General features: G+C 41.4%; 2 protein-coding genes across 4 annotated transcripts in view; one reads left to right on the top strand and one right to left on the bottom strand.

The window, feature by feature from the left end:
• Nucleotides 1-384: 384 nt before the first annotated feature.
• Nucleotides 385-21107, top strand: LOC136442188 (cytochrome P450 4F12-like). Of its 3 annotated transcripts, none has more exons than XM_066438925.1 (14): nucleotides 385-593; nucleotides 1611-1800; nucleotides 2659-2809; nucleotides 4798-4842; nucleotides 5557-5684; nucleotides 6526-6644; nucleotides 8124-8186; nucleotides 8486-8612; nucleotides 9125-9260; nucleotides 14957-15086; nucleotides 15959-16157; nucleotides 18724-18806; nucleotides 18979-19044; nucleotides 19372-21107. In XM_066438925.1, exons 1-14 carry the CDS (start codon nucleotides 400-402, stop codon nucleotides 19481-19483), a joined length of 1743 nt encoding a protein of 580 aa, XP_066295022.1. In that variant the 5' UTR covers nucleotides 385-399; the 3' UTR covers nucleotides 19484-21107. The 3 variants fall into 3 exon arrangements, with proteins under 3 accessions (XP_066295022.1, XP_066295021.1, XP_066295020.1); XM_066438924.1 differs by lacking the exon at nucleotides 14957-15086 and adding an exon at nucleotides 10093-10222; XM_066438923.1 differs by lacking the exons at nucleotides 14957-15086; nucleotides 15959-16157; nucleotides 18724-18806; nucleotides 18979-19044; nucleotides 19372-21107 and adding exons at nucleotides 10093-10222; nucleotides 11100-11298; nucleotides 11668-11750; nucleotides 11923-11988; nucleotides 12316-12719.
• The window catches only part of LOC136442187 (angiopoietin-1 receptor-like), a 37283-nt gene continuing 25321 nt past the window's right edge, over nucleotides 9426-21387 (bottom strand). The window contains exon 13 of the mRNA XM_066438922.1: nucleotides 9426-10438. The gene's annotated coding sequence lies outside the window, so the exon portion shown is untranslated. The remainder of the gene's footprint in view (nucleotides 10439-21387) is intronic.

Below are 21387 nucleotides of genomic sequence, written 5' to 3'. Positions count from 1 at the left end.
TCTAAGCTTACAGACAAAGAAAATACTGTTCTTCTTTGAACAACCCAAAACCCACAAGTTATAGAAAAGGTGGGACATTGCGTCTTCCATTGCTTACAAAAGAGAAGTCAAACCCTTCACTAGTTATAGAATTTGTTTTATAATCTAGTTTAGCCGCTTTTATGCCTATTGTGTACTCTGCTCTTTTATCTATGCTTTTTGCAATTTAGCCTTCGGGCAGGCATTTGCAATAAACTTATCATATTATGCCCCGTTTTTCGTTGGTGAGGCTAGCCGACGAAACTGAACTGGGCATATAATAAAACGGTCAAGATCTTCCCCACCAACCTCTGCTTGGAGAATACATTTGTCCGGCCAACGACCGCTAGGCTCAACAAAGAAAACTTGACATGTGTACAGATGTCACATGATGTGTGTCACCAGGTTACCTTACCATCACGCGAGGGGTCAAGGGTAAACGACCGGCAGAGCGTACACAGAGTATATAATTGTGGACTTGTGAGCTGCTTTGTAGACTGGAATTTGAACGTTACAAGACACATTGCAAGAAGTGCACGGCGTCCTCTCAACCTTGCTACCAAGATCGGGATCTTGTAAGTACCTGTGTTAGACTTAGCAGGAGCGCTGGGTAAGATCTTGACCGCTTTATAGTCCAAGTCTAGTCTTCCTGTGTTTAAATGGTTGCAAATATTTAGCTCATAAATCATTAAGGCTTAGATTTTGCAGCGTGTAAGTTGCATTCTCATGCAGAGCTGAGCCCACGTATCCCCTGGATTCCTACGACGCGGATTCAGCATTGCTATAGGAGAATGTCAAGTTATGAGTCCAGGATCTTTAATTGTATTAGTAAGGTCAACTTGTAACGTAGTACTACCGGTAGTAACGTTACATGTAGTCAATGTAGTATAATTCGTTGGTATGTAAATTTGGCTTGAAACAAGACAGGTCCTACATTCTGTGTTTTCTTTGGTGACTTCAGAAACAAGACTCGGACACCGAAGCAATGACATTTCTTTTAAAATAATTTTTGGTTTGAAGGTCACTAATAGGGTTCGAAGTGTTTAACCATTTAAAATGGGCGGGCCAAACAAACAAGATGACCGCAATGCAATGCAACCGGACCGGTCTAACATAAGCCCTAGAATACCCCATTCCTCCTTAGAATTCTGTAAAACTGAGCTCTACATTGCAGAAGCACCCCCAGTTACTAATCCAACTACTTGGTAGCGGCCCTCTTGCACAATTTATTCTTCTGAGAAAATACACATTGTTCTTTTGACTTCTTTCCATAGGGTTGGTGGAATTAGCTGTCCGGTCCAATTGGCGGAAACAGTTGTCCGAACCGATTTCGGGGTGGAAAAAGCTGTTATTGAAGTATCGCTCGCATTCCCCGGCCGCATTGTTGCATGCTTGTATCCAATGAGTGCGCTTCACGCCATGACATGCAGTAACACACCAGACCTCTTGCACTTTTCCTAATTTCTGCTAGGGGGGGGGGGCGAAACCAAACACGGAAATAGTGAGACAGCTTTTTCCACCCCAAAATCAGCTGTTTTCGCCAATCGGACCAAACAGCTAACCCCAACAACTCCTTTCACCCCTTTCCATAGAGAGAAAAATCTGAACACCATGAAGACAGCGGTGAGCCTATGGGATGTTGCTGTCGGGTTGTCGGTGCCAGTCGGTTTGTACCTGCTGCTTGTAGTCGTCAAGTTCCTGAGGAAGTACTTTCGCGACATCCGCACCGCAATGCAGTTTTCCTCCCCTCCCTTCCACTGGCTGTATGGGAACCTGCATCTGGTAGGTCATCAATGTGGACATGATAGATGAAAGTTATGCAAATGAAGATCTAATTTGCATAATTGATGAGAAAATTCCATATTGGTAGATAACTGGAATTTCATACTTGTGGCATTTGGGAGTTATGTGACAGTGAACATGGTTGAATATAAATTATGCAAATGAGGGCCTAATTTGCAAAATATATATCTCATGGAGATATGAGGTCTCCGAACTCTTGTTCACAGTTTGAACTGTGCTTGCGCAGTGTGAAATTGCTTTGTGGTTAATATGGCAAACTTGTCTAAGACATACTGTAATGAAGAAATGTTTGCGGTGGTTTTATGTTCGCGGATTTCGCGGTAAGCTCTTCGCCGCAAACTTTAAAACCACCGCGAAAGTTTTTTTGTCCTCCTATACCCCCTTGTCTCAAACGGGAACTTAAAACTGCTGCGAACACTCATTTTTCTCCCAACCACGAAATTAAAACTTGCATGTGAAATTTATGCCAACATGATGCTGAAGTTGAATTTCAAATGTAAACCGAAAAAAAGACACTAGCAGTCACATATGCCAATTGAGTTCAGGTCTAGGTGTTTATGGAAAAAGCTGGGCTGTCTACCTGGCCTGTCTACCCTGGGCTGTCTACCCTTTTGGGGCCACAAGGGCATGCATGGGGGTTTGGCATCTAATGGCATTTTTTAAAGGAAAAACTGGGTCAAAGGCAATCCCAGCTGTGGGTGGGCTGGCCATGGATGGAAGACAACAAGGGTTACAGGCCAGGTAGACAGCCCAGCTTTTTCCGTAAACCCAACCTGAATCCAGACCAGAACCTGAACATGAGCACTAAAATTGAGATGTTTATTACACTTTTCACAGGTTGATGGCCAATATGGTGAGAAATACCTGTCCATCACACTTGACGTTGTGGAGAAGCACCCGCGCGGTCACGCCTTCTGGATGCCTGGGTTCTTCCCTCTGATCAATCTAACTCATCCAGTCCCCATCAAACAGCTTCTGAAAGCTCCCAGTAAGTATTCCTTATGTCTAGTAAAGAGAATCTGCATGCATTCCCTTCACAAACCATCAGTACTGGAAATTGACTGTTAAAGTACTGGAATCATCTACTAGACAATTAAAGATTTACTGTCTTACATGTACATTTACGAAATAGTCCCACTTTTTGAAAATTCCCAGTAAATTTTCAGTAAAAGAGTAATTGAATCAGGATGAAACAGTAAATGAGCAGCAAATATTTACTAGTGAAGCATTACATGTTGTGACAACATGCAGTAAATATTTACTGTCTCAATAGTAGAGGCAGAAATTCGTCCAAAAGGCATAGTGAGCTAGTCAGTAACTCATCCAGTCCCCGTCAAACAGCCTCTGAAAACTCCCAGTAGGTATTCTTCATAATGTCTTCAGTCATTGAATAAAAGATTGCGCTTAGTTTAAGAGCTGTGTACCGGTACAGTGTACCGATACAGTACCGGGTACAATCAATTAGGTACAGGTCCAAAATACCTGACCCTGCTGTATCTGTACTGGACCTGACTCAGGGGATGGCCACTTTGACAGATAAAATTACTATGAAATTACCGTGGCAGTGCTCTAAAGCCAGTAAAGCACAGAGAACACATTTGCATGGCTGGAGTCAAATTTTCATCTGTGTTTCATAAAGATAATACCGCACGATCAAATATTATGTTTTTACCAGTTCAAACATGCTTTTGTCCTTATTGAAAATCTAGCATTTTCCGAACAAGTAGTTTAGGTACAGGTTCAGGTCCGGACCTGTACCTTAATCCATGTACCTGTACCTAAAATTTGTTTAGGTACACAGCTCTACGCTTAGTTATGTTAGCCCTTAGCACACTGAAGTAGCCGTTTGGCACCCTATTCCCTATTGGTTACAGACTTAGGCAGCAGGGAGAGGGTTAAGCTAGTGTTATGATCATATTCTAAAAAAAAAAAAAGAGATTTTGTCACATGAATTCCACCATATGTCTTGTGAAATTATACATGTGTGTGATAACAACATTGAATCAGCTTTCTCTCAGATCCATCATAAGCTACATTGAATTGATATGTTAACAGTTAGACTAGGGGTGGGTACCGGTACAGAAAATTTCGGTCCGGTCCAGGTCCAGGTCCAGAGAGTCAGGTCCAGGTCCGGACCTGGACCTGATTAAAGTAGTGTCGCAGTACATCATATTTTGGAGAGCGAGACACAAGTAAAGGTCTCTGTGAGTCCTACAAATTATGTTCAAATTGTAAATTAGAATAATATGATTATCCTCGGTGTACACTAATGTGCACTAGCCGTCTGTTGACTCATCTACAAATGATTCACAGCTAACGTCTTCGAAAAGGGCAACCACGACTCGTTAAATCTGCTATTTTGTATTTTCTTCGACCGGTTGTGTGACCGACTGATGGTAGTCTGGTACTGTGAATTTTCTAATCGGTCCATAGGCCGGTCCACTGATTTTCTCTGGACCGTTTTTTTGGACCGGTCCATAAGAAAATACCGGTTTTTAGACGCCCCTGAAACCATCATGTTAGTTGTGATATACATTTAACATTTGAAATTTCAACCATGCTAAAGATTCAGAGAGCCCTACAATGGTGATCCCTACATGTCCATATAACCGATGCAATGGCCTAATTGGTAGAGTGTTCGCCTTACATACAGTAGGTCGTGAGTTCGAACCCCGGCCGGGTTATACAAAAGACTTTAAAAATGGTACATACTGCTTTCTGTGCTTAACACTCAGCATTTGGGAAACAGTATGGAAGTTAAACACACATCACTACCAGCGGACCAGCCCCCTGCTGTGGTGACTTGCACTTGTGTGGCCCAAGGGCTACGAATGGGAGATGGGTGCCCCCCCCCCCCCCTACGCATCTTCGATGTATGGGACCACTTTAACTTTTTTAACATGTCCATATGCATATTCTGAAGGATAATAACTGTGTCTAGTGTACTCTCTTATGTGCATTGATATTTTGTTTCAGCCAAGAAGTCTGAGGTGGACTATGAACCATTGAAGCCATGGCTGGGTAAGGAAACATCTTTTTCCATTGAACAGTCAATTTACCTTCATGTATAATGTCTAGTGGCCACCTCTGCATAGAAATCACATCATTTTGGACACCTTTTGATGGTCATTTTCCCATCAAACTATAGTGGCAATCCCAAGCTTTGACTGTTGACCAATTTCTACATGTTTCATATCAAGTAGTCAATACATTCAGACGAACCCTTACAAATTACAATGTGCAAAATTTATACTATATGTAATATACGTACATTACAATTGTCATTACATTACATTACATTGCATATATACATTACATTACATAACATACATACATACAATACATACATGTACATTACATACATGCATACATTACATGCATACATACATACATTACATACATACATACATTACATACGTACATTACATACATACATTACATACATTACATGCATACATACATTACATACATACATTACATACATACATTACATACATACATTACATACATACATTACATACATACATGCATACATACATACATGCATACAGTAAAGGAGTTCATGTAGAAAGCAGGAATAGCTGGGAATTACAGATGCCTTACCAGTCTTGAACAAAAGTTAGTAATTAAGACTGGTACGTTGGTACTTTTGTTACGTAAAGTAAGATCAACCCAGACGCCGTCGCCATGGCAATGATTTTTCATTACCACACTTGTTGTTGTTGCTGTTGCCAGGCAACGGTCTGGTCTTGAGTGAAGGGGCCATATGGAAGATGCATCGCCGTCTCCTCACGCCTGCGTTTCACTTCGACATTCTCAAACAGTATGTCAGTGTCTACAATACAGCAGCTGAAGATATGATCGTGAGTCACATTTTATCCTGATCTTTGACATGCATCAGCTAGCCATGCGTCCATGCGTCTTTTGGACGCATGACACTAGAATAACAAGGAAATTGGACACCGCTTTTTTCAGCTGGACGCACAGAGGACCATCTTTCCCTGGTAATTACAGACACATGTGACTGTGTTACAGTGTTACGGTTGCTTTTTTAGTTCTACCAGACACTGGGACAGCATGAAAACTGATTGACATGCAAAGCTACCAGGTAATTGTTAATCCATAGAGCCCATTGGGAGACAGAGAGGGAACCAGCAGTTTTTAGTGCTTAAAATGGTAGGCTAAAAATACGATAAGACTTAGAACACACCTAAACCCCGCATCACAGCATCCCCCTCCCCCCCTCCCATTTTTGGACCCCTTGTCTATGAATCCTAGCTAAAAGCCTGTCAAGCATCCATACCAACCCTCACCAATCCTAATACCAATTTTACTACAATTTACAAACATACAGTGCCATACAAACAAACAAGGGCAAAGAGGACGTTTTGGTTTCAACTGCTTGTTTTTATTGAATAATCCTTAGGCCATGCTGATTTGATTATGTGGATGACATTCTCTGGGAACCCCAAAACTGATGGGAGCGTGCGAATACAAAAAAAAGTTTTAAAAAAGTTCCTTCATCATGAAATCTACGTGGTCAGGAAGGTTGAACAAATGACTAAACACACAGAGTATGGTATACCAAAAAAAGGATTTTTTCATTTTTGTATTTTGACGTCTTCTACTTTGAGTGTGGCATTCTAGACATTAATTCAGTAATTCAGACAGTAATTCTTACCCTGACTCATCTCTTGTATGCAGGAAAAGCTTTCGGAGTATGGTGGGAGAGGCGAAAGTTTTGAAGTGTTTCAGCATGCAAGTCTTTGTACCATGGAGGTGATCCTACAGTGTGCTTTCTCTGGGGAGGGGATGACTGAACAGTAAGTAGCATTAAATTATACTATCACCAACCGTGTATTAACTTATTACAATTTACAATTTTGCCCGTTTTACAAGAATTCGCAGAATTGCACAGGAATTTCAGCAATCTGTCCGCGCAAACTCTGTGGACAACCGTCTGTCGCTCTATCCCTCGTTAGCACAGTCTGGCATCTCAGCATGCAGGTCGATAACAGATGACCTACTTATGTGGTGTCCGATTTCATACCGGTGGGAGTGTGTCAGGGAGTTCTCTGGACACTTATTCTCACTGTATTCAACAACGATGATAGTATTATTTGACTACCACACTCAATTTGCACATTGAAACTGTTTGTGTAGAATATACACCCTCCTGTTTTGAATATTGCACCATAAAAAAAAAGTCATTTTTCAGTCTGGAGGTTGTTGTCCTCCAATTATCCAGGTAATCCAATTATGGCTGCCAATGACAGTTTGATAATGTTGTTAGCGTGTCTTTAAATTACATGGCTATGATTAAACACTGTTTGCTTCTCAAGTCTCTAAACAATGTGTTTAATATCATCATTGTTGTTTAAGATAATCTAAAAATGTACTTTGATTTCATATAAAATCTTAAACTTTAATGTGCACAGTAACCTAAAACTAGTCACAGACTTAGTTGTGTGTCCCATTGATGCCATTTCCTGTCACGGTAATTAGTTCTGCTCCACCTTTAGATTGAGTAGGGAGGAAAGAAGATTAGACTTTGCTACAGTCTGAGCAGCCAGAATGATAAATGATGATTAATGATCATCACAGTAAGGTAGCATTGATGCCAAATTACCCAGGGATCTGGACTGAGATGGCATCAATGCCCAAAATGCTGGGTCAGTCTGGCATCAATGCCAGGCCTACAGTGCAGCACTGAACACCACTAGTACTCTTGCAAGGGTAATAATTCATGAGTCGATCCAAATACCCACATGGATTCTGCAATTTTGAGCCGTGCCTTTTTGGCAAACCGTCAGTAACTGAAAATTTACTGTTTTAATTCTAATAGAGTACTAACTGTATAATTTCAGTAAATTTTCAGCAAATCAGCTTTAACTGTCGCACTGAAGCATCACTGCCATTCACTTCTTTTCACTCTTCATTTACTGTCAGTACAGAACTGAAATTCATCTGGCAATTATGAAATTGACTGTCAGTCTCATTTCATAAACTATTTTTTATTGGTGCGATATTCAATAATAGAAGGAGGGCTGGAGTTTTAATATTCTATGCCAACCAATTTTAATGCATATTTGTATGATAGTTGAATGAAGCTATCAACGTTGTAAATGTTCAAGAGAGAAATTGGTTACTGCATATCTGTCTGATAATTTTTGGCTATGCCTCAGGGGCTAGCCTAATGGTATGGTTGTGTGCAGTTTGCAAGAATTCTAGGAATTGTACAGGAATTTGTCTACAGGTATTTTAAGCCAATAAGAACGTTTGTTGTCTCTTCCTCTACACAGGACCAAGAAAGAGTATCTTGGTGGAGTCAAGAAGATTGGGGACTTGCTTACTGAGGCCAACCTGTGAGTTCAATTTTATTTGCCCTGTGACTTACAATTGTTTGTAGAAATTAAATCTTTCTCCATCTTTCTCTCTCTCTTTCTCTCTCTCTCTCTCTCTCTCTCTCTCCCCTCTTTCTCTCTCCTCTCTCTGAAAATGTGGATTATCTTGTGTTTTTTTCCCGCCTCGTTTTTTTTATCCGCCCGTGCGCACTAAATTTGGAGTCTGCAGAGGATGTCATCCATAAAATGTACTTGCTGTGGCCTTATGAGAGTTAGCTTGCTCAGAAAATTGACTTGTTTTTGCTTTACTGTGTTTGCAGGAACTCCCTGTACACGATGTTTCCTTCCATCTACCGCCTGTCCCCAGGGGGACGGGAATTCCTCCGCCAGGTTGACTATGTTCACGACACCGCAGAATCCATCATCAGGAGGAGGAGGGGAGAACTGGTAAGTTCATGGTTCATGTGCTTTTTATTTCGCGCTAAGGGGAAAATGGAGTGTTCGCTGTGGTTTTAAGTTTGCGGCAGTTCTGTAGTTACATCAAAATGTTTGCGGTGGTTTTAAGTTTACAGTAAAATGGTAGCCGCAAATCCCGGAAACATAAAACCACCGCGAACATTTCTGCATTTACTGCAGAACCCAGTGGTTATGGGCTCGAAACCACTGCTATGCCCCGATGTTGTGCCCTTGGGAAAGGCACTTTACACAACTTTCCTCACTCCACCAAGGTGTGAATGGGTACCTGACTTTGGTTGGGGAAGGTCGTCTTGAGGTCACCTGCTGGCGTCCAATGGCAGCAGCCCAGACCTTGCGACAGTTCCACGAAGTCTAAGTGTGGAGCAAAATATGTATCTGTTCTGTATTATGTGATTGTGATATGTGATACCCTGCAGCTATTCAGCACTGGCTGCCATTGCACAGGTAATTTCTGACCAACAAACCATCATATCATCATTTAGGAAAGCAATCCTGAGATCCTAGCGGAGAAGAAGAGGCTGGATTTCATTGACATCTTGCTGACGGCTCAAGACGAGGACGGCAGGGGGATGACTGATGAGGAGATCAGGGAGCAGGTGGACACCTTCCTGTTCGCTGGTAAGTTTGTCTGATTGGTTCAGATTCTTAATGTAATTACCTTCCTGTTCGCTGGTAGGTTTGTCTGATTGGTTCAGATTCTTAATGTGATTACACCAGATATGACATGATCTGATTGGTTCAGATTCTTAATGTGATTACACCATATATGACACAAGCCAGGAGTCAGTTGAAAACTTGAAATACAGACTTTATTGAGGTATAAAGATAAACAAAACAATAACGATATCGGCGATAAAACGGATAATGAATGAGTGTCTGAGTGCTTAAGTGAGCAAGCGAGAGAGCATGTGAGTGAATGAGGAGTGAGTGAGAGAGTGAGTGAGTGAGTGAGAGCAATAATCAGTGAGTGAGAGAGTGAGTGAGTGAGTGAGTGAGAGCATGTATTACTAAGTGAATAATGATATACATTAAAACATGGTCATGTTCCTTAACATTCTTGTCACATCATAAAATCAATACATACCAGGAGGCGTCTATATGTCGTTCAGTCGCTATACAATATATGGTACCCAATGAGTGAGACTGAGAACAATATACAGTACACAGTAAGTGGAACTGAGAATATCAAAGTACTGAATTAAGTAGAGTTCAACAGTTAAACTAGGTATGGCAAAGTGATGCTGATGAAAGTTAGACATCCCGGTAGTAAGATACGCCAGAAATAATAACTCAAGCAACTGGATAAAGTTTTTTGAAAAAATTCTTCAAAAAATTTAATCCAGTTGCTTGAGTAATTATTTTTGGCGTATATGGCAAAGTGAGTTTTTGTGTCTTGCAGTGAGACAATATGGAACGGTAAGTTTATCTTTACTTTTTTTTTACATGATAGGACATGACACCACCTCCAGTACTCTGTGCTGGACCCTGTACTCCCTGGCCCAACACCCCCAGTATCAGGAGAAGGTGCAACAGGAGGTGGAGGAGCTTCTGGCTGCGAGAGACGATGACACGATCGAATGGTTCGTCAACATTCTGTGACGTAGGGGTCATGTTGTGAGGTCATGTGGCGTAACGGCAGGGTCTTCGGCCTAGAACCCTGATCGATATATGAGGTCCCGGGTTTGAACCTCTGATGCCACCAATGTTGTGCCCTTGGGATAGGCGCTTTACACGACGTCGTCTTTTCTCACTCCACCGAGGTGTAGAAATGGGTATATTGTTCTTTGAAAGCGGCACTGTTGAAATAAGTTATGAAAAACTTGAGTGCAGTGCCACGTCGTCCTTGTCTGTCCAAAAATGTCGTCAAAAAACATTCTGTGAAATATAGTTACTGTTGTTGTGGTTTCATTTTAGATTTTTGTACTGCCTCTCAATGGCAAGATCATGACGCCACTTGCAGGACACTCAATTTTTCAGCAAGGTTTTGAGCTACAGTATTGTTTCATTATCCCTGTGCAGCACAATTTGCCAGGCTCACAGGGTCGGTGTGGGAACCAGTGAAACAAAGAAGCAAGTAGAACAGTCTCCTGGCCCCCAGGATTCGAACCCGCGCCAAAACTGGGCAGCCAGATCACAGGCTGCACACCTTAACCACTAGGCTAATAGGTCTGGACCAGTTAGAGGTGCTTGAACCCCACTGTTACGTGTTCCCGAAGTTGGTAGGGTGGGCTAGTGGGGTGGTCTACCTCAGCATGCTTATGTATTCCCTCTAGCCCACCCACAGCTTGACCCAGTTTTTCCTCAAAGAAATACCAAAGAAAGGCCAAACCCCCATGTCTAGCCTTGAGGCCCAGTAAGGGTAGCATACTGAGGTAGACCACCCCACTAGCCCACCCCACCAGTTCCGGGAACCCCACTGTTACATTACTGACATCACCTATTCCATCACATGTACAGGGAGGACCTAAACAAGCTCACGTTCCTGACCATGTGCGTGAAGGAGGCTATGCGGCTGCACGTTGTTGTCCCGCTTATTTCCCGCACCACCACGGAGGACACCGTGATCGACGGCATCCCCATCCCGAAGGACACCTACCTGGCGATTCACCTGTACGGGCTGCACCACAACCCCGATGTCTGGGGACCTGATCACATGGTATGGTTTTTTCTTTCTTCAACGTATAGTTACATGTCCATGATGGAGGTTATAACTCCCTTAACGACAGAACTCCCTTGGTGGCGTAAGTCCCTTGCCGGCACTAGAGAACCTTGGCCCGTGTAAGAAATCATGTGACGCCCCGAAACCCCCCTCCCCATTATACTAGACTACTAGTATACCCTGTCATTCCAGGAAGTCTGTGAAGGAGGCTAAAATCCTTCAGTGGTTCCTATTGACCAGAGGTTTGCTTGTAGTTTAAAATTAATGATTTCAGGGATTTGGGGATATCTTAAAGACTTAAAGTTTACAAATACGTCATTGTTGTGGTTATCAATTTAATAAACAATTTCTAATGTTTTGCCACAGGAGTTTGATCCGAATCGTTTCCAGCCTGACCGTATCAAAGCGATGGACTCTCACGCTTTCATACCGTTTTCTGCAGGACCGAGGTACGTAGATCATTTTATGTCAGACCTGGGCTTTTTTGGCTAGGGTGTGCTCTCTAAGACTTTTTGGACAGGGGTGTTTCATTCCCCCTGGATTTCTGTGCAGGGTTTTCAGGGTTTAAATGCTTTGAATCTAAGACATACAGCTTATCTGTTTTCATTACATGTTTTACAGGAACTGCATTGGACAGGCCTTTGCCCTGAATGAAGAGAAGGTGCTTCTAGCCCGTCTCCTTAACAAGTAAGTGTCGACCGGTGTCTTCTCTAGATTTTTTGTCAAAATCTTCCAAGGGGAATAACTGAACAAAGAAACGACAGATTTCCGTGTTTTTTAATATGCAGGTAGCTTGGGCAGAGATGTACACAATGAAGTGAAAATGATGCAAATTGGGACTTAATTTGCATAAGTGATGAGAAAACTCTATATTTCAATTCTAGGCATGTTGTGGCAGCTTGCACCTGTTAGTTTCAAAACTGGGTCAAGTATTCCCCAGGGACCCAACAGCTAGTGGTCAAACCACAGAGGTATGAGAAATTTGATGTCTTCTTATACATGTTTCTGTTTCAGGTTCACCTTTGAACTTGACCCCGCCCACCCAGTGGTGAAGGACTTGAATACGGTGTTAAAGGCCAAGGACGGAATGTGGATGAAGGTCAAGTCCAGAAAGACAGCTGGCTAATCATCATGCGCCAGTTGCGACATACCAGCACATGGAAAGTTTTTAATTCTTGTCCAACTCAAGAAAAGCTAACTCGTTAAAGGAAACCCAAGTCAATTTGTTTAGTCATTTCTATACATGGTTAGTTCAAACAACACTATCACAATGTATAGCGACGTCCATCATGGAAAAATATGACTTCATTGTAATGTGAGAACTCACTGAAAATCGTCCCCAGGGGTTTTGCAGGGTCGCGAAACAAAGGGGATCATTGTATGGCATGTTTTTGGACAGTTTTAAAATGCTCAAAGTATGAAGTATGAAGTTATTACACAAATGTGCTAGAAAGTGGTAGTAAATGTCACATGTCCAGACAGGTCTCAGGGGGAACCCGGGATTGAACTCAGGTCCCCTTGTTTGACAGTCGAATGTTCTAACCATTACACCGCACAACGTTTTCTTGTGTGGGATCGAGTTAGAAACTTTCAATGCGGTAACAACACAGATGTGATTTTATTCTGACATGTGATTTCATTAGCCTGCTGCTTGAGTTTGTCTTATAGTCAGGTCGTTAAAAGTGTAATCATAAGAATAACCCAACAATCATATTGAGCCACTTTGTTGTCTTAGAAAGTGGATAACATTTTTATCAATTTTTAGATGATTAACTGCTAACATTCATATTATAATCATGATTATAATATAATTGCTTTTAAATTTATATATTCCAAATCAGGTCATGGTTTTAGTATGACACATATCAGCTTACATTCCTATTATGATGTTATATGGTGATTATCACATATGATAGATTTTATGATAGTTTGCTGTTTGCTTCTCAAGTCTCTAAACAATGTGTATAATATCATCATTACTCCGGGGAGGAGGTGTGACCTCCTTCTGGGAGTATTGGGAATGTATTTGTTTGCGCGTTCGCAGCTATAACTCACGATCCCGTCGTCGCATTGGTGTGTAACTTGGCATATCGTTTGCCTGGTTCGGCGTGGTGATGCACAATAGCTTTGTTACACCATAACTACTTTAAACGTCAATCCAATATCGTAATTGCACCCCTATAATTAATGCTATGTCCCACTGCCCTGCCATAGGGACCATGTTATAATCCGTTATGCATGACTGGAATACTTCAGGCAGATACGGGGTATAAATCTTCCTTACTTGCTGTGATCGTATAGTCACTGTTACATTGAAAAATAGACAACGTGCATCACCACACGCAACCTAGCAAACGATATACCAAGTTACATACCAATGCGGCAACGGGAATTGTGAGTTTTAGCTGCGAACATGTGTAGAGTAACCTCCAGTCTGTGTATTAAGTATGCCTTGTCCACTCGCAACTCGCTTTACAGTATGTGCGCACGGGACGGACGATGCACTTTTACGCACAGTGTGAAAATGGGGAATCTCTGGACCTTCAAACTTACCACACTTGTAGTTTATAATACGGAGGCTGTGACAATGTAAAAAGTTTACGCAAGGGATGAAAGATTGTTGAGAAATATCTCTCAGAAAAGTGCGCGCGCCAGTGTCACTTCCGGGTGGTTAGATCCGGTGACCTTTGACCTTCGTGAAATGTTACGATAATATAAATTAGCCTTTTTTATTGCAAATAGCTTGATAGCTATAGATCAGGCCGGCCTGCAATAAATTGTGGAAAGAGGATTTACTGCATATTTGTGATTTCTGATACATCTTAGTTGTAAGGCTGAATGGTTCGTTGATAATTGAAAAGGGGCCATCTAGATCTAACTTTGTGACTTTTCCCGGAATTTCTAGATCCCATCTATGTCATGCTGTAAAAACATACTTTTCAACAGGTTGACCACTCCTGTATTGAAAGAAAAAGATAAACAAACACTTTTTCTTTACTTGCTCTAAAACACTACTTGGACTGTGCAGAGATGCAAAGTTTGTGTGGGTCAATACTTGTACATACTATAAATACTTCACAGAGAATTGTGTCCTACGGACTCTTGTTGTTGTTTAAGATAATCTAAAAATGTACTTTGATTTCATATAAAATCTTAAACTTTAATGTGCACAGTAACCTAAAACTAACCATCAGTCACAGACTTAGTTGTGTGTCCCATTGATGCCATTTCCTGTCACGGTAATTAGTTCTGCTCCACCTTTAGATTGAGTAGGGAGGAAAGAAGATTAGGCTTTGCTACAGTCTGAGCAGCCAGAATGATAAATGATGATTAATGATCATCACAGTAAGGTAGCATTGATGCCAAATTACCCAGGGATCTGGACTGAGATGGCATCAATGCCCAAAATGCTGGGTCAGTCTGGCATCAATGCCAGGCCTGTGCAGCACTGAACACCACTAGTACTTTTTGCAAGGGTAATGATTCATGAGTCAGTCCAGATACCCACATGCATTCTGCAATTTTAGCCGTGCCTTTTTGGCAAACCGTCAGTACTGAAAATTTACTGATAAGTTCCGATAGAGTACTAACAGTATAATTTCAGTGAATTTTCAATAAATCAGCTTTTACTTTTACTTTTCTTTAATATTCATAGGACATGACACTACCTCCAGTACCCTGTGCTGGACCCTGTACTCCCTGGCCCAACACCCCCAGTATCAGGAGAAAGTACAACAGGAGGTGGAGGAGCTTCTGTCTGGGAGAGACGATGACACGATTGAATGGTACACGACGTACATCAACATTCTATGAAATACTGTAAATGCATTTAAGTTCGCGTGGTTTTAATTTCGCGCTAAAGGCAAAAATGGAGTGTTTGCGGCAGCGCTATAGTCCAATACTGCAATGACAAAAAATTTTCGCAGTGGTTTTAAGTTCGCGGTGAAACAGTCGCCGCGAAAACCGAGAACATAAAACCATCGCAAACATTTCTACATTTACAGTAGTCGTTGTGGCTTCATTTCACATTTTTGTAGTGCCTCTAAATGACAAAATCATAATGATACAGCTTGTTTGTGTTTTTGAGCTACAGTATTGTTTCAACAACCTAAAACACAGCAAAAACTGTCCTTTCCACTCCTTAACCACAAGATTAAATTCCTGAGAAAAGATAAAACAGTATCACATGGTCATCCAGGTTTGTATATCACGCTTGAACCGCACTGTTACACTACTCCCCCTTTTCTTTTTAATATTCGTCCTCGAGTCTCCAAATTCGATATCCCTGTGCGGCACAATTTGCCAGGCTCACAGGGTCGGTGTGGGAACCAGTGAAACAAAGAAACAAACAGTCTCCTGGCCCCCAGGATTCGTACCCGCGCCGAAACCAGGCAGCCAGATCACAGGCCTCACGCCTTAACCACTAGGCTGAAAGGTCTAGACCAGTTCTACCTCAGCATGCTTATTTATTCCCTCTAGCCCACACACAGCTTGACCCAGTTTTTCCTCAAAGAAATTCCAAAGAAAGGCCAAACCCCCATGTCTAGCCTTGAGGCCCGGTAAGGGTAGCATACTGAGGTAGACCACCCCACTAGCCCACCCCACCAATTCCGGGAACCCCACTGTTACACTGCTGACTTAACCTATGCCTTTGCAGGGAGGACCTTAACAAGCTCACGTTCCTGACCATGTGCGTGAAGGAGGCTATGCGGCTGCACGTTGTTGTCCCGCTTATTTCCCGCACCACCACAGAGGACACCGTGATCGACGGCATCCCCATCCCGAAGGACACCTACCTGGCGATTCACCTGTACGGGCTGCACCACAACCCCGATGTCTGGGGACCTGATCACATGGTATGGTTTTTTCTTTCTTCAACGTATAGTTACATGTCCATGATGGAGGTTATAACTCCCTTAACGACAGAACTCCCTTGGTGGCGTAAGTCCCTTGCCGGCACTAGAGAACCTTGGCCCGTGTAAGAAATCATGTGACGCCCCGAACCCCCCCTCCCCAATATACTAGACTACTAGTATACCCTGCCATTCCAGGAAGTCTGTGAAGGAGGCTAAAATCCTTCAGTGGTTCCTATTGACCAGAGGTTTGCTTGTAGTTTAAAATTAATGATTTCAGGGATTTTGGGATATCTTAAAGTTTACAAATACGTCATTGTTGTGGTTGAACTTACTACAGTAGATTCCAATTATTATATTCCCCTTCCAGTGGGAAGGGGGATATATTGTTTTTGCTTGCCTGTTCTTCTTCTTCTTCTTCTTCTTCTTTCTTCTTCTTCTGCCAAAAACCAAGTAGATGCGCGGTGGTAGCTCTACTAATGGTATTGCAGAAAGTTATATGTACCTTATGTTACAATGTACGGATGTTATATTTGAGATGTAGGTACCTGTAGGAAAGGTGAATACACCTGACAATAAATTATGCTAATGAGGACCTTATTTGCATAATCTATGCATAAACTTGTATTTCCCTTACCATAAAAGCTGTGGATGTCAATTTGAAATGTAGGTACCTTTAGGAAAGGTGAATGCACCTGGACATAAATTATGGTAATGAGGACCCCATTTGCATAATTTATGCAGAAACGTGTACTTCTGTTACCGTAAAAGCTGCAGATGTCATATTTGAGATGTAGGTACCTTCAGGAAAGGTGAACACACCTGGCCATGAATTATGCTAATGAGGACCTAATTTGCATAATTTATGCATAAACTTGTATTTCCCTTACCGTAAAAGCTGCAGATGTCATATTTGAGATGTAGGTACCTTTAGGAAAGGTGAACACACCTGGCCAAAAATTATGCTAATATGGACCTCATTTGCATAATTAATGCATAAACTTGTATATTCCTTACCGTAAAAGCTACGGATGTCATATATGAGATGTAGGTACCTTTAGGAAAGGTCAGGAAACCTGGCCATAAATTATGCTAATGAGGACCTCATTTGCATAATTTATCCATACACTTGAATTTTCCTTGCCGTAAAAGCTATGGATGTCATATTTGAGTTGTAGGTACCTTGAGGAAAGGCGACTACACCTGGCCATAAATTATGCTAATGTGGACCTCATTTGCATAATTTAGGCATAAACTTGTATTTCCCTTACCGTGAAAGCTACGGATGTCATATATGAGATGTAGGTACCATTAGGAAGGGTCATAAAACCTGGCCATAAATTATGCTAATGAGGGCCTCGTTTGCATAATTTATGCGTATCCCTCACCGTAAAGGCTACGATTGTCATATTTCAGATGTAGGTACCTTTAGGAGAGGTGAACACACCTGTATATAAATTATGCTAATGCCGACCTCCTTTGCATAATTTATGCAGAGACTTCATGGTAATGGGAGGGGAATATCCTGCATTTTCCCGAAAATGTTGCCATTCTAGTTTGTATACCTTTTTTCTGTATATTTCGTCTTTCTGTATAGAATTCCAAAACACCAAACCATTTACCATCCACTCAATGATAAAAGCAATGTATATCTGTATCGCCCATAATCGTCAAGTTCGGTGTATTGTATAGAATCTTGTCCGAATTTATCGTAAAATGACCCGAAACTATAGGATAAATTTTGGGTTTGTATTGTAGTTTCGGGAGCGGGGACGGCGTCTACCGTTCGACAATCGCACTCTTTTGTTTCTTGCTATTGTTCTGCTATCAAGCATGTCGATATCGGTACCTTTGACATACGTTGATCTCTTCAAAACTTGTTTTTCAAGGCTCAAACGACGCGACGAAAGTCAGATTTTTGCCCGAGCATTTGAGCCTTTACGCTGTGATTTGCCGCGATTTGCCGTTATTTATGGCCGTATTCGGCGGAGAATGTATACTTTAAATTCTTTTCCCGTGAAAATTCTGCTTATCTAGCGTAGATGAATCACATTTTACGGCACAATTTCACGTAAAATGTAGAGGCGAAGGCTGGGTGACGCCGGCAGCCATCTTTGTTTACTCATGTTTACGCGTGTTCTAAGCGCTGATTGGTTTGCGTCATGAAAACATGTGCTCTGGCTGTGCTCAGATTGGTTGGCTGCAAGATTTCACGTGATCAACATATGGCGGGAGTTTTTTTTTCAGGAGTATCCCACGCAGTTCGGGCTTATCTGAACAAAATAGATTGCGTATTTATTCCAATATGGTGACGTTAAAATCGAGGGAAAGGTAGGATTGTACTTTGATTAAAATTTTGCAAAATAAAGTTGCGATATCGTGAGTGTGTTGTGTGTCTTGCTCAAAATCCTATTCGCCCCCCCCCCTCCTTCGGGACGTCAATATCGCTAGTTCGGGGAGTCGTATAGTTCGGGGAGTCGTATAATTTACGCTGACAAATGGGCTATACAGATATGCGGAATCTACTGTATTATCAATTTAATAAACGTTTTCTAATGTTTTGCCACAGGAGTTTGATCCGAATCGTTTCCAGCCTGACCGTATCAAAGCGATGGACTCTCACGCTTTCATACCGTTTTCTGCAGGACCGAGGTACGTACATCATTTTATGTCAGACCTGGGCTTTTTTGGCTAGGGTGTGCTCTCTAAGACTTTTTGGACAGGGGTGTTTCATTCCCCCTGGATTTCTGTGCAGGGTTTTCAGGGTTTTAATGCTTTGAATCTAAGACATACAGCTTATCTGTTTTCATTACATGTTTTACAGGAACTGCATTGGACAGGCCTTTGCCCTGAATGAAGAGAAGGTGCTTCTAGCCCGTCTCCTTAACAAGTAAGTGTCGACCGGTGTCTTCTCTAGATTTTTTGTCAAAATCTTCCAAGGGGAATAACTGAACAAAGAAACGACAGATTTCCGTGTTTTTTAATATGCAGGTAGCTTGGGCAGAGATGTACACAATGAAGTGAAAATGATGCAAATTGGGACTTAATTTGCATAAGTGATGGGAAAAATCTATATTTCAATTCTAGGCATGTTGTGGCAGCTTGCACCTGTTAGTTTCAAAACTGGGTCAAGTATTCCCCAGGGACCCAACAGCTAGTGGTCAAACCACAGAGGTATGAGAAATTTGATGTCTTCTTATACATGTTTCTGTTTCAGGTTCACCTTTGAACTTGACCCCGCCCACCCAGTGGTGAAGGACTTGAATACGGTGTTGAAGGCCAAGAACGGAATGTGGATGAAGGTCAAGTCCAGAAAGACAGCTGGCTAATTATCACCAATTGCGACATACCAGCATATGGAAAGTTTTTCAGCCTTGTCCAACTCAAGAAAACTAACTCGTTAAAGGAAACCCAAGTCAATTTGTTTAGTCATTTCTATACACGGTCAGTTCAAACAACACTATCACAATGTATAGCGACGTCCATCATGGAAAAATATGACTTCATTGTAATGTGAGAACTCACTGAAAATCGTCGCCAGGGGTTTTGTAGGGTCGCGAAACAAAGGGGATCATTGTATGGCATGTTTTTGGACAGTTTTAAAATGCTCAAAGTATGAAGTTATTACACAAATGTGCTAGAAAGTGTTAGTAAATGTCACATGTCCAGACAGGTCTCAGGGGGCAACCCGGGATTGAACTCAGGTCCCCTTGTTTGACAGTCGAATGTTCTAACCATTATACCACACAACGTTTTCTTGTGTGGGATCGAGTTAAAAACTTTCAATGTGGTAACAACACAGATGTGATTTTATTCTGACATGTGATTTCATTAGCCTGCTGCTTGAGTTTGTTTTATAGTCAGGTCGTTAAAAGTGTAATCATAAGAATAACCCAACAATCATATTGAGCCACTTTGTTGTCTTAGAAAGTGGATAACATTTTTATCAATTTTTAGATGATTAACTGCTAACATTCATATTATAATCATGATTATAATATAATTGCTTTTAAATTTATATATTCCAAATCAGGTCATGGTTTTAGTATGACACATATCAGCTTACATTCCTATTATGATGTTATATGGTGATTATCACATATGATAGATTTTATGATATTTAGAAAATGAATGCTTGTTTGCTTTGTAGCAGAAAGGTTTGGACTTTTAAAGCACAGTTGTATAGCAGAATTTATAACTTCAGTCTTAAAGGACTGATCATGGTAAATTCCGAAGCTAGCTTCATATAATGCACATATTATATCAATTTTGTACACATGTGCATGTTGTAGATCTTAAGCTAAAGGACTAGACATAAGTGCAATGCTCTTTAAGAATGTATCTTTGAAAATAGCGCAAAGTGCAATGGTTTATATGACGCTGTTGTATGCTATAGAACTAATACTTACAATTTGCAGTAAATTTGCATGTAAACCATGCCTATTTATAGATCTTACACAAACTATTGATTTTATTAGATTTAATATCTTAGAGATTGTACACTTCACATTTTCCACAGTTTTTGTTTTCAAACATTTAATTTCGAAGTTTTGTGGCATCTAAGGCCCCCATTCCACTACACGGTGCTCTCGTCGCGCTCTCGTTGCGCTCTCGTTGCGCTCTCTTTGCGCTCTTGTTGCGCTCTAGTTGCGCCCCTGTTGCGCTCTCGAATTTCATTTCAATGATTTCATAATTGGAATATCATGCAAAATGTAAAAGTACGGCTGTAAAGACAACAAAACACACAAGGCGTAAAGATATTCGTTTTTTAATCTTTGAAATTTGTTGAGCGCTCTGTTAAATTTGAGGCCGCAGAGAGCGCGCGGCGAGAGCGCCGTCATAGTGGAATGGGGGTGTATGATATAATATAATATAATATGATTGAAACTTGTAACCACCATAACTTCATTGATCATTAAAAATCTACTAGCTGGGTGCTTTTACTTATGATAATATGTTTCTTTTTGTCTTTTCTTACTTATCATATTGAACTGGAGAAAAATGTTAACAAGTTTAGGTAAACAAACATTGCAATCAGCCGCATTATGAAAACAAAAATGGCACCTGGCCAGGTCGCCAACGCCGATTGCCATCAGTAAAAAGTGATTTCTTGTTTCCTGGGACATAGATAGATTATCTTATGCCAAAACACAGCAACCTGTGATGTTTACTCATCGAAGCATAGTGTACTCCGGTAGATTTCACCCCCCCCCCCCCCCTCCTTAACGGGTAT

This window comes from Branchiostoma lanceolatum, chromosome 9 (assembly GCF_035083965.1).
Source record: "Branchiostoma lanceolatum isolate klBraLanc5 chromosome 9, klBraLanc5.hap2, whole genome shotgun sequence".
NCBI lineage: Eukaryota > Metazoa > Chordata > Leptocardii > Amphioxiformes > Branchiostomatidae > Branchiostoma > Branchiostoma lanceolatum.
The sequence above is the reverse complement of the archived record's forward strand: the minus strand, read 5'-3'. Positions and strand labels throughout refer to the sequence as shown.

Bases quoted from the DNA above. Each gene is read 5' to 3' on its own strand.
- LOC136442188 (XM_066438925.1), top strand. From the start codon at position 400: ATGTCACATGATGTGTGTCACCAGGTTACCTTACCATCACGCGAGGGG. The intron at 5,685-6,525 runs GTGAGTCACATT...TCTTGTATGCAG, and splicing joins CAGCAGCTGAAGATATGATC to GAAAAGCTTTCGGAGTATGG. The intron at 6,645-8,123 runs GTAAGTAGCATT...TCCTCTACACAG, and splicing joins GGGGAGGGGATGACTGAACA to GACCAAGAAAGAGTATCTTG.